Below are 12879 nucleotides of genomic sequence, written 5' to 3'. Positions count from 1 at the left end.
TCACAACAAATTGTGAGACTTGTTGTTACTGTTTTTGGCATATCGGATATGTCATGGGTAGCTTGCCAGGCTCTCTGAAAGGGGGGAGGAATTGAACCTGGGCTGTCTGTGTGCAAGGCAAACGCCTGCTGTGCTATCGCTCCAGCCCAGGTGGGATGGTAAGAAAAAAGAAAGAGTGTGGGGAGGAGGTCACAGATATGATGGGAGACAGGCTGGCAAAGAGGACCATACGGGTGGTGATTGGGGGTGGGGGGAGACCGAAAAAATAATATAATAAAAAAAGGAATGTCGTGGGGAAGGGGGGAAAGGAGTGTCAGAAAAATGTCACGAGAAGAGAGAAAACCAGGAAATCAGGATCTGGGAGGTTAAAAAGAAACAGGTTGGGTGCTGAGCAGATCCATCCTAGCAAAGTTTTCAAATAGACTTTTACTGCCTTAACTTTTTTTTGCTTTTTGGGTCACACCCGGTGATGCACAGGGGTTACTCCTGGCTTTGCAATCAGGTGCTCCGGGGGATCATATGGAATGCTGGGAATCAAACCCGGGTCAGCCGTGTGCAAGGCAAACGCTCTACCTGCTGTACTATCATTTTAGCCCCTTTACTGCTTTTTCTGTGTTGTGACCTATGCTCAAGAGAATATTGCTATTCCAGGGAACTGGGGGTAGCCCCCTTCATCTCTTCACCTACAGCTATCACAGTGGGGTTTTTCCTGGGTGCTCTTAGTGCAGGGTAAAGTTCTGGGCTGTTTTTGTGTTTCATGCCAGGGCACAAACCCAGGGCCTCACACATGCAAGGCAACTAAAAGCTCAGCTGCACAGCTACGTTCCTGTCTCTGTGCTCTTTCTGACATGTGCTGACAGAATGGTGCCTTTTGGAGAACATATACAGACTGCATTCAGTAGAAGTGAGATCTGGAGGCGGGAGAGAGTGTGTGTGTGTGTGTGTGTGTGTGTGTGTGTGTGTGTGTGTGTGTGTGTACCAGGACACACACATGGGGGCTGGAGGGGAAGGAGCAGGTTATTGGCAAACCAAACCTAACAGGAATCAGTGAGAGATAGTGTGGTATAAAGTGACTAGGAAGTGCTGGGCCCAGAAGGCCACAGGTGTGGTGGCATTTTGTATTTTGTGAGACAGGAGGCAGGCCTACAGACCTTTGATTCAGTGGGTGATTCTTGCAGTCAGATTTTCTGGAGGTTTCCAAGTGACCTATCACTCCTCTATTAATGAAATGTTGGGGTGACAGCAGTTCTAGTACAGCAGGGACAAGCAGGTTAGAACCAATGCATCCCTGATGGGGGGAATTGCAAATTGTTCCCAGGTGCCCACAAATCTCGGGACTCGGCTGTGGTGTGTGGAGGGGGATAGTTTCCCTGAGACCTGTCAATACCCTGAGGAAAAAAATAGTCTCTGCAGTGGAAGGTTGCTGTACCGACTTAGTAGATTTTGATTTGTATTTATTTTGGGGTGACACCTGGTGATGCTCAGTGGTTACTCCTGAGTCTGCACTCAGGAATCACTCCTGGAGGTGCTCAGGTTGCCAGGGATGGAACCGGAGTTGGCCACATGCACGGTAAGTGCCTTATTTAGTGAGATTTGAGCTGTTCACTCCAGAATACAGATGGAGGGCTAGAGAAATAGTACAGAGGATAAGGTGTGACCAACCCAGGTTTCATCCTGGGCACTTCCATGTGACCAACCCAGGTTTCATCCTGGGCACTACATGTGATTCCCTGAGCAATGCCAGAAGCAAGCCCTGAACACAGATAGGTTTGGCCACTAAACAAAACAATACAGATGGAGACTGCAGTGTAGGACAGTAGCAGCTGGACCACCCTGTGAGATGGGAGTGTCCGATGAGAAAAGTGGTATGCATGGGGTTGGAGAGGTAGTAGAGTGTGTAGGGCACTTGCCTTGCAAATGGCCAACCGGATTTGATTTCTGGCATCCCATATGATACCCTGAGCAATTCCTGGATGTAGAACCAGGAGTAACCTCTGAGCATAGCTGGGTATGCCCATCATCCCCCCCCAAAAAAAGGTGATGTGCAATAGCTAGTACATTTGGGCATGTGCCTGGTGCAGGGTCTGTAAAGCACTGTCCTAGTGTAAGTATCCAGGATCAGGATGGTAGCGTGTGGGTGAGGCAGTCTCATTTCTCCGTTCATGCTTTTCCTGGACCTGGTGCAGGTAGAACAAGAAGGGTGAGCGTCTTTTTTTTTTTTTTGCTTTTTGGGTCACACCTGGCGATGCACAGGGGTTACTCCTGGCTCTGCACTCAGGAGTTACTCCTGGCGGTGCTCAGGGGACCATATGGGATTCTGGGAATCGAACCCGGGTCGGCCGTGTGCAAGGCAAACGCCCTACCCGCTGTGCTATCTCTCCAGCCCCGGTGAGTGTAATTCTGAGCCCAGTTTGGATTTTTTTGTTTTGTGGTGCCAGGGTTCAAACTCAGGACCTCACACCTGTGAGTATTCTAGCACCGAACTGGCAGGGGCTACTCCCAGCTCTGTGCTTGGCGGTTGCTCCTGGTGGTGCTTAGGAGACCATCAGTACCAGGAATTAAATCCAGGTTCCTGTATGCTTAGCATGTGCTCAGCCCATTCACTGAGCTCTCTGGCCACATTCTAGATTTTTTTTTTTGGCAGTCCCAAATATGCTCAGGGTTTACTCCTGACTCTGCACTCAAGGATCACACTTGGTGGTGCCCAGGGATCCATATGGGATGTCAGAGATCAAACCCAGGTTAGCCACATGCAAAGCAACATACTACCTGCGGTGCTATTGCTCTGACACCTGATTCTAGGATTTATTTATTGGCCATTACGAAGCTGTTCATAATTTCAGTCATACAATGATCTAGCACTCATCCCTCCACTGGTGTGCATTTCCCACCACCAGTGTCCCACTTTCCTCCCACCATCCCCCAATACCCCACCCCCTACCCCCAGCTTCCTTCTATGGGAGGCACTTTTCTTCTTACTCTCTCTCTCCTTTTCCTTTTGTGCATTATGGTTTGCAATACAGGTACCAAGAGGTCATCTAATTCTAGATTTTAATGGGCTATGATGGTTCTGCATGAAGCCTGAGTACTTTAGTGGGGGCCTCTTGGTAAATCATTTGCCGTAGTTATCTTTTATGATCATTGTGGTTCTTCTGGGTCAAGCATTTCCCTGTCACCCACAGTTCTGTCTTGGTCAAAAATAATATGTCCTTAACATTCTCAGAATAAAGAATTTCTCATACTAGGTGAACCTTTGGTGTGCCCTTTGAGAATTCCTGCTTTTCTGGTGGGCTCTCTGCCTTGAGTTTTAATTTCTTCTCTTGCCTATACCCAGCTAAACCTTTTCTTTTATATATTTATTTTGTTTTTTAGCCCCATATAACAGTGTTGATGAGACCAGTTGTAGTTACTTTGATTCTGTTGAGACGGAAGCGGTCATTGAAGCCCTAGCCAATCAGGGCATTCAAGCCCAATACATCAGGATCCTCCGTGAGCTGTATTGCGGATTCACTACCAGGATCTCACCATTCTACAAAGAAGTGATCGTTAATGTCAAGAGAGGGGTGCGGCAGGGTGATACCATTTCACCGAAACTCTTCAGTGCCACCCTCGAGAACATCATGCGACGACTGGAATGGGAAGGAATGGGAGTGAAGATAGATGGTCGGCAACTACACCACCTCCACTTTGCTGATGACATTGTTTTAATAACACCAAACATCAGCCAAGCGGCACAAATGCTGGCGGACTTTGACCGTGAGTGTGGAAAGGTAGAACTACAGCTGAATCTTACGAAGACAATGTTTATGAGAAACAGCCTTGTTCCTGACGCCCCATTCGCTCTCAACAGAACGACCATCTCCGAATGCAACAGCTATGTGTACCTAGGTCGAGAGGTCAACATGACAAATGACCTGGCACCCGAGCTGCGCAGGAGGAAGAGAGCAGCTTGGAACGCCTTCAGGAACGTTGAAGAAATAGCTAAGAGGACGAAGAACCTCTGGCTCCGGGCACATCTCTTTGATTCCACTGTTCTTCCTGCATTAACATATGCCTCAGAGACCTGGGCCCTACGCAAACAAGATGAGAACGCTATTCAGGTCTCCCAAAGAAGAATAGAAAGAGCTATGCTTGGAATATCACGTTTCACTCAAATGAGAGAAAGAATCCGGAGTTCTGACATCCGTGGATAATCAAGAATCAGGGACGCTGTCTCATTTGCCAAGGTGTCGAAAATCAGATGGGCTGGTCACGTAATGAGATTTAAAGACAACCGCTGGACTAGAGCTGTTACCGACTGGATTCCACGGGATGTCAAAAGACCACGTGGCCGCCCACCTACCAGATGGTCAGACTTCTTCATCAAGATCATGAACGATCGGTTTGAGGCCCTTCATGTTCCCGGAGCGAACAGATGCCATTGGGCTACACTAGCACGTGACAGGGACAAATGGGGACGTTACTGGTGCCCACTCAAGCAAATCGACAACTAACGGGAAGTTAAGTGATTAAGTGATATAACAGTGTTCAGGACTTGTGTTCAGAAATCTCTCCTGGTGGTGCTCAGCAGACCATGTGTGGTGCTGGGTATGGAACTGAGTTGGCTGCATGCATGCAAACACTCTACCTTCTGTTCTATCACTCCACCTTTCCTCTCTTTTAAAGTTCAAGGTCTAAGTTCTCTGTAGGACTTTCTGGAACGCTTCTCAAAGATATCCCACGGTTCGAAGCACTTGGGAACCAAGCAAACAAGCTAGTCCTGCCATTGTACCGCATGGACAAGTGAATCTGCCCCACTCTCATCCCTCTCTTTTAGGGCAGTTTCCCCTTTGTCAGAAATGATTGTTCCTTTCTCCAAGTTAGGCCAATCAGTCTCTTGGTAGTTTTGAACACTGGGTTAGGGAGAGAGTAATGCAAGCCAGAACAACCCCCAGGCGAGTCCCCAGGAGGGAACAGGAGTGCCCTGTTATCTCAAGGGGGCCCAGTAGAAATGTTCTACAAAGCTCTGAGTTTAAATTTTTCTCTTCCTAGTTTGATCATTATCGGAATTATACATGTTAACAGCAAATTTGCAATATTGATGACCTTGCTTGCTCTGGTATAGTAGCACTGTCTTCGGGGGCTTTGGAAGCCAGGATTCCCAATTGAAGGCCCTTCTTTATGCTTAGCACAAATGAAACCCCAGGAGAGGCAGAGACGGGTCACATAGCATTCTGATACCTGGTTTGCTGAGGTCTCGCCACACTCTAGCACTATCCCAGTGTGATTATTCAGCCTTGTTTTAATGATCATGAACCTGTCATTCAACACACGGGCAACCAGGTGGTGCTGGGAACTGAAACAGGGTCTGCCACATGCCAGGCAAGATGCCCGAAGCTCCTTACAACTCACTCGCACCCCGTCTGAGTCAGTCAGTCACTCCCATCTATGCCTGAGCTGGTTAGAGGTAGAATCTGGTTACTAGCAACCAAAAGAAAACCAACTACCTACTTCAAAGGGATTCTTCTTGGCCTCCCCAGGACAAAGACTTATAAGGAACATATGTTAAAGAAACAGGATAAAGTAAAAATAATGTGGTTTGGACTAAAATGAAACATTAGTTTTGTTTTTTTGTTTTTGTACCATACTCAGCGGTGCTCAGGGCTTACTCCTGGTTCCATGCTTGGGATCATTTCTCGCAGGCGTGGGGACAATATGGGAAGCTGGGAATCAAAACCAGTCAGGTGGGCCATGTGCAAGGCAAGTCCCCTCCCTGCTGTACCATCTCTCTGAAACATTACATTATTATTATTATTGTTGGCTTTTGGGTTATGCCTGGCAGTGCACAAGACTACTCCTGCTTTGCACTCAGGGATCACTCCTGGCAGTGCTTGGAGAGCCATATGTGATTCCAAAGACTGCAGCTGGGTCAGGCACATGCAAGGCAAGCACCTTACCTGCATTATTATGTCTCCAAAACATTATTATTATTTGGTCAGATTCAGCAATGCTCAAGGGGTACTCCAGGCTCTGTACTCCTGGTAGTGCTTGGGGAACCACATGGGATGCCAGGGATTGAACCCTGGTTGACCATGTGCAAAGCCAACATCCTACCCCACGTACTATCGCTCTGGCCCAAAACATTATTTTTAATGCTGTTTCTAGTGGACTGGAGCGATAGCACAGCAGTAGGGCGTTTGCCTTGCAAGCGGCCAACATCGTCCACCCGAGTTCGATTCCTCTGCCCCTCTCAGAGAGCCCTGCAAGCTACCTAGAGTATCTCGCCCACACGGCAAAGCCTGGCAAGCTACCCGTGACATATTCGATATGCCAAACACAGTGACAATTATCACAATGGAGACATTACTGGGCCCACTCAAGCAAATCGATGAACAACGGGAGGACAGTGACAGTGAGAGCTGTTTCTAGCAAGAAATAACCTTCGGGTATTTCTTATGAAAAGGGTAACATCCACACCAAAAGATTAATGAGGCTTAAACAGTATAAAATGGTTATGTAAGAATGTTAAGTAGAATATTTACTAGGCATGTCACTGCCTTTTTTTTTTTTTTGGGAGGGGGTGGAAAGATTGGGGTTGGGGCCACACTTGGCAGTGCTCAGGGGTTATTCCTGGCTGTGAGCTCAGGAGTGACCCCTGGTGGTGCTCAGGAGAACATGTGGTACTGGGGCGTTAAGCAGGATTGGCCACGTGCAAGGCTTAGCACAGTTAAGCAGGATTGACCGTGTGCAAGGCTTAGCACAGCGGTAGGGCATTCGCCTTACAAGCGGCCAACATGGCCGACCCGAGTTTGATTCCTCCGCCCCTCTCGGAGAGCCCGGCAAGCTACCGAGAGTATTCGATACGCCAGACACAGTAACAACAAAGTCTCTAATGGAGACGTTACTGGGCCCGCTCGAGCAAAATCGACGATCAACGGGAGAGCCTTTACCTTTACCTTTACTGTCTTTCCACGCCCTTCTCCCTTTTTTCCAGCAGAGGGTCACACCGAGGAATACTTGCTCAATGGCACAGTGCTCAGAGACCATGTGGAACTGGCACTGAACTCAAAGCCTCTCACATGCTCTATCACTTGAGCTACTTACCCAGTCTTACTGCCTTCTTCTCAAGTCCTTCATACAGGCTCCTGATTCTGTTTCTTTCAGTATTTCCATTATATGGTCATTAACTCAGAAACAGGAGATCTCACCAGCTGTTAAACATCATGAGAGAGTAAGGAAACAAATGTCAAGTGAATAAACAGTTGCATGCACTAGATTGAAATGTCAGTATTCCTTTGGCCGCTTTCCTATTTCACCATCACCTAAATCTTCCCAAAAGTTTAAAATGTAATAATCAAAACACATGAGACATAATTTGGAAAAACTCAGGACACTGTGCTTTATTTGAGAATAGAATAAAAGGGCATGGCTGTGACTCTTCCCAGATTATCTTTCTGCCCGGACAGAGCAGTATTCACTTTCCAACACTAATGGTGTATGGTGTAGTGCTGCTAACTTCTTAATGAGTAAGAAAAATATTTAACTCTATGGGTGACTCCTTAACCAAGGAAAATCAACCAATTTTTGTTCTGCTCCTTTAAAAACTCGGGCCAGAAATATCACCCAATCCATAATGACTATGTACAATAGCACTGGAAAGGCTATTTGCAAGGAGTGTTTCTTCAGAAGAATCCACTTAAGTGTGAGAAACTGCATCTTAGCTAAGAGCAGCTCACTAATGAACAGGAACATCAAAGTGTCCCAACTAGTACTTAAAATTGTCAAGGGGTGGGTATGTGCAAATTGAGCAGCAAAACTTTTGTTTTGCCTCAAGGGAAAGTGATGGTGGTCAGAGGAGCCAGTTCCAAGGGCTGGCCTAGAGGAGGCCGCTGGTCTTGGTATTCGGCCACATGGCCATTCCGGTGGTGACCATACTCAAACTTGATCCGCAGCTCGCCAATCTTGGATTGGGGAAGGATATCTGGGATCCACTCAATGATGAAAGGTGTCGGTTCCTTTTGATCTGGAGAAGTGTTACCTGAGGAGGTAACAAGGAAATGCTGAATTAGTGTAATTCCAGATTTCATGTCTCAACAGATTTTACTCTGTTCATATATATATTTTTTTACTTAAAAAAGTTAAAATATAACAGTAGAAGAACAGGAAAGGGAAAAACAAAAGGGGAGGGGCCGGAGTGATAGTATAGCAGGTAGGGTGTCTGCCTATCTGGGTTCAATCCCCCACATCCCATATGGTTAAAAAGAGAGTAGAACCAGGAGGAAGCTCAAAACACCTGTGGGAGACCCAGGTTGAGTCCCTGGCACCTTGTGGTCCCCCAAACACAGAGCCTGGAGTAGGGTCCAAGTATCAGTGGGTGTGGCCCCCAAACAAAAATCAAGAGTCACATTCGAATGATAAAACAGGTGGTAGGGCATTTGCCTTACACGCAGCTGACCTGGGTTCAATCCCCAGCATTCCATATGGTCCCCACCAAGCACTGCCAGGAGTGTTCTTGAGTGCAGAGCCAGGTGTAACCCCTGCACACCACCAAATGTGGCCCAAAAAACAAACAAAATCCGCATGATTCTAAAACATATTTCAAATCCATAATATGCCTAGACATGACTAGAAAGATTAAGAGAAACAAAATCCAAAATGAACACAGATAGAATAGGAATTTAGCCTAATGTAAAGGTCACCTTCTTGATAATAAAGGAAATACAAGTGAACTTTTCCTTATAATAAACAAGATACAGACACTCATAAATAAATCTCAAAAGAGATCAATAAGTTGCAAAAAGTTTCCAGACACCTGCTTATGGCTGAGACATCCAGGACATCCAGGGCACCCCAGAGGGGGGGGATCGGCCCAGTGCCCACCCAAACAGAGCTCTGGCAGCCGCTTGCTTTCACACTCCAAAGTTGCCGCCATTCCATTCCTCCAGCCAGACTCCGGGACTAAGTTCAAGGAGAAATTAGCCTGCCAAAAATTTAGGCGATGGCTCAAGAAGTAAGTGAAACCTCTGGACAAGAACTGAGTGCTGAAAGTAGGTAAAGGGACAAACATGATACCCGTTCAGTACTTGTATTGCAAACCATATTGCCCAAAAAGAAAGAGAGAGAAAGAGCAAGAGGAAGAAAGAAAAAAAGTGCCTGGTAAAGGCAGACTGGGGGCAGTGAGGGGTGGCCGGAAGGTAACTGACTGGTGAAGGGACAGGTGTTAGAACATTGTATGACTAAAACCCAATCATGAGCAACTTTGTAACTGAGTTTCTCACAGTGATGCAATTAAATAAATAGGTAAAAATAAACAAGATACATCAACCAGATAACTATCTAGAAGACATCAAAAGCATAATACTACCTCATATTTTACATAAAATTTATTCCAGAGGATCAAAGATTTAAACATGCAAACTCAGGTTTAATAAAATGATTTTGTGGGGCCACAGAGATCGCTCAATGGGCTGGAGCACATACTCTGCATGAAGGAGACCTGGGTTTGATCCCCACCACCACATGGTCCCCCAAGCACAGCCAAGAGAGACCTCCTAGCACGATTCAGGTGTAGCCCCTCAGCACTACAAGGTGTGGCTCAAAAAAACAAAACAAAGCTGCTTTTGAAAAATATATCCCACTAGCAAAATTAAAAAATAAGGTATCATCTTCAAAGCTGAAAGCACTAAAGCACAGAAAATATAGTTCATTTAATACGCATAAAATAAGCCAAACAGGATGACAGAAGACCAACTAAATTAATTGAAGGCAAAGAGGTAAACTAATTTCTATTTTTTGGTGGGGATGCCATTCCTAGTGGTGTTCAGGCTGTATTCCTGGCTCTGAGCTCAGGGATCCCTCTTGGCAGTGCTCAGGGGTGCCAGTGATCAAACCAGAGTCCATTGCCTGCAAGGCAGACACCTTAATCCTGTCCTTAGGCGTGGGATATTTTTTTCCCCTCTTTTTTCTTATTTAGTCACCCTGAAATTACAAAGTTATTTATGACTGGGTGTCAGGCATACAATGTTTCAACACCAATCCCTTCAATAGTGTCCACTGCCCTCTACTATGGCCCCATCTCCAATTGCTTATCTCCATTTGCTTCCCGCTTCCCACAGTCTGCTTCTAAGAGAGGCACTCACTCTTTCTTTCTTTCTTTCTTTCTTTCTTTCTTTCTTTCTTTCTTTCTTTCTTTCTCTTTCTTTTCCTTTCTCTTTGATGTGTCACTGCACTATGGTTTACAGCTGCAGCTGGAAGGGTTTCCTACAGAACACTTTCCCACCACGACAGAGGTGGTGGAACTCAGCATTCCTGAGTGGCAGCTCTTGAGGAACGGTCATGCTGTGAGCAGGAATGCTCTCTGGGAGGTACCACACTGCGCCTGACATGCTCACCAGGTCGTGCTCCCTGGTCATGATGTTCACACGTCTCAGTTGTGGTGCCTCTCAGGGATAACATCCCTTTGTGGTGCGTACATGCACCTGCTGTGGTCTGGCTGGAAATTGCTTGTGGCACTGGGATCACAGAAAAGACAGCTGCTGAACTCAAAACAGCAGCATTGCCAAGACTTTTGCTCAGTCACCCTTTGGGGCTGGCTTGGGTGGTTGTGGGAAAATTCGAAATAATGGTGGTAGGAAGGTATAATGGTGGTGGGATTGGTGTTGAAATAATGAATGAAATAAATTAGTGTGAAAAACTTTATGAAAATAATAATAATAAGTAAAGTAAAGTAAAGACCCTCCCATTGATCATCGATTTGCTCGAGCGGGCCCAGTAACGTCTCCATTGGAGACTTTGTTGTTACTGTGTCTGGCATATCGAATACGTCCCGGGGAGCTTGCCAGGCTCTGCCGTGCGGGCGAGATACTCTCGGTAGCTTGCCGGGCTCTCCGAGAGGGGCGGAGGAATCAAACTCGGGTCGGCCATGTTGGCTGCGTGCAAGGCAAACGCCCTACTGCTGTGCTATCGCTCCAGCCCAATAATAATAATAATAATAATAATAATAAAATGACTGTTGCTAAGGTACTTGGCAACACCACTTGGCACATATGGAAACTGACCTTGTGACACTTAGAATTTGATCTTGTGGCCATAAGCTTGCAAGCCAGATGTTCCATGTCACTGCTATTCCTACAGGCTCTCAAGATAATTTGTTTTTGTTTTGGGGGGCCACATCTGGCAGTACTCAGGGTCAACTTCTGTCTCTGTTCTCAGGAACCACCTGGGAGGGGCTCAGGGGACCATATGGCATGCTAAGTACTGAACTTGGGTCAGACACATGCCGTACAGTTGCATTACTTGCCATACTCTCTTTCTGCCCATCAAATGGAATTCTGGTATATGCTATAATACAGATGAACATTAAAGACATGTTCAATGAAATCAGCCAGTAACAAAGGAAGTCTTACATTATTCTATTTTTACAAGGTACCAGAAGTAGTCAGATTTACAGATACACTAGAAGGGAGCCAGGGAGCTAGCCCCAAGGGTGGGCATGCTTTTGCATATGGGCACTCGGGCGTTGATCTGCCACCTCACATGACACCCCAAGCAGGAGTGGGAGGCTAATGTTCAATGGGTAGAGTTTCAACTGAGGAAGATAAAGTTTTCGAGATGGATGGCAATGATAGTTTCAAACAATACATTTAATGCCAGAGAATGATACATTTTTTAAATGGTGAAAACTTGGGCTGAGGAGGATTAGGCCACACCCATCAGTGCCCAGGGCTTACTCCTGGCTCTGCACTCAGGGATCACTCCCGGTCGGCTGGGGGAACTGTATGTGGTACCAGAGATCGAACCTAGGTCGGCCGTGTACAAGGCAAGCACTCTCCTCGTTGTACTACTGTTCCAGTCCCCTGATGTATTTTCAACTGAAAAAAGCAGCTGAGGCAGGACTCTGTGTTTTGGAAACTCTTTCAAAGAAAACAAATGTATCTGAAATACTTAGTTTTAAAGGTGAGGTCTTTATAATGAGTGGGATTACAGATGGTTTTAATTTTTTTCCCTTTATTTTCTAACAAAACCCATTATTTCTCTAAGATGAACATGTATTACTTGTGTGGTTTTGTTTTTAATTTTACTTTATTGATATTGGTTTTTAAGTGCTCAGGCTTATCATACCTGGCTCTGTGCTCAGGGATCATTCTTGATGGGCCCTGGGGAGGACCATATGGTATGTCAGGGACCAAATCCGAGTTGGTTGTGGCCAAGACAAATGGCCCTACCTCTCGCTTAGACTCTTATTTTTATTTACTTTTACATTCTCGGCCACACCCAACAGTACTCAGGGCTTACTCCTGGTTCTGTGCTCAGGGATCACTCCTAGAAGTGCTTGGGGGGGCCATGTGGGGGTGCCAGGAATCAGACCTGTGTCAGCAGCAAGCAAGGCAAGTGCCCCACCTGCTGTATTATCTCATTGGCCTCAGTAATTTTGTTTTTAAAGCTTTGGCTAGGGGACTGATAATACAGGGGTTAAGGCAGCTGGTTTGGAATGCAGCTAACTCTGGTTCGATCCCTATTATGGGACCCCGGCTCCTCTAGGAGTTATGCCTAAACACAGAGCCAGAAGTGGTCCTTGAGTATCATAGGTTGTGGCCAAACCACCATGTCCCACCTTAACATTTTTAATCTTTTTTTTTTTTTTTTTTTTGCTTTTTGGGTCATATCCAGCATTGCTCAGGGGTTACTCCTGGCTCATGCACTCAGGAATCACTCCTGGCGGTGCTCGGGGGACCATATGGGATGCTGGGACTAGAACCGAGGTCGGCTGCGTGCAAGGCAAAAGACCTACCTGCTGTGCTATTGTTGTAACCCCAACTTTTTTATAAATGAAAATCACTTGCTCAAATGAAACAAAACACCTCATTCTATGATTATCTTTACAAGATGAAGGAATGCAAT

General features: G+C 46.2%; 1 protein-coding gene across 5 annotated transcripts in view; it reads right to left on the bottom strand.

Moving 5' to 3' along the window:
* Positions 1–7363: 7363 nt before the first annotated feature.
* CUNH2orf42 (chromosome unknown C2orf42 homolog) overlaps positions 7364–12879 on the bottom strand; it is a 29551-nt gene continuing 24035 nt past the window's right edge. For all 5 annotated transcript variants that reach the window (XM_056127562.1, XM_056127553.1, XM_056127573.1 and 2 more), the window contains one exon: positions 7364–8017. In XM_056127562.1, coding sequence (XP_055983537.1) covers positions 7809–8017 — 209 coding nt within the window. In that variant the 3' untranslated portion in view covers positions 7364–7808. The remainder of the gene's footprint in view (positions 8018–12879) is intronic.

Source organism: Sorex fumeus, unplaced genomic scaffold, assembly GCF_029834395.1.
Source record: "Sorex fumeus unplaced genomic scaffold, SorFum_2.1 ptg000006l, whole genome shotgun sequence".
Classification (NCBI taxonomy): Eukaryota; Metazoa; Chordata; class Mammalia; order Eulipotyphla; family Soricidae; genus Sorex; species Sorex fumeus.
The sequence above is the reverse complement of the archived record's forward strand: the minus strand, read 5'-3'. Positions and strand labels throughout refer to the sequence as shown.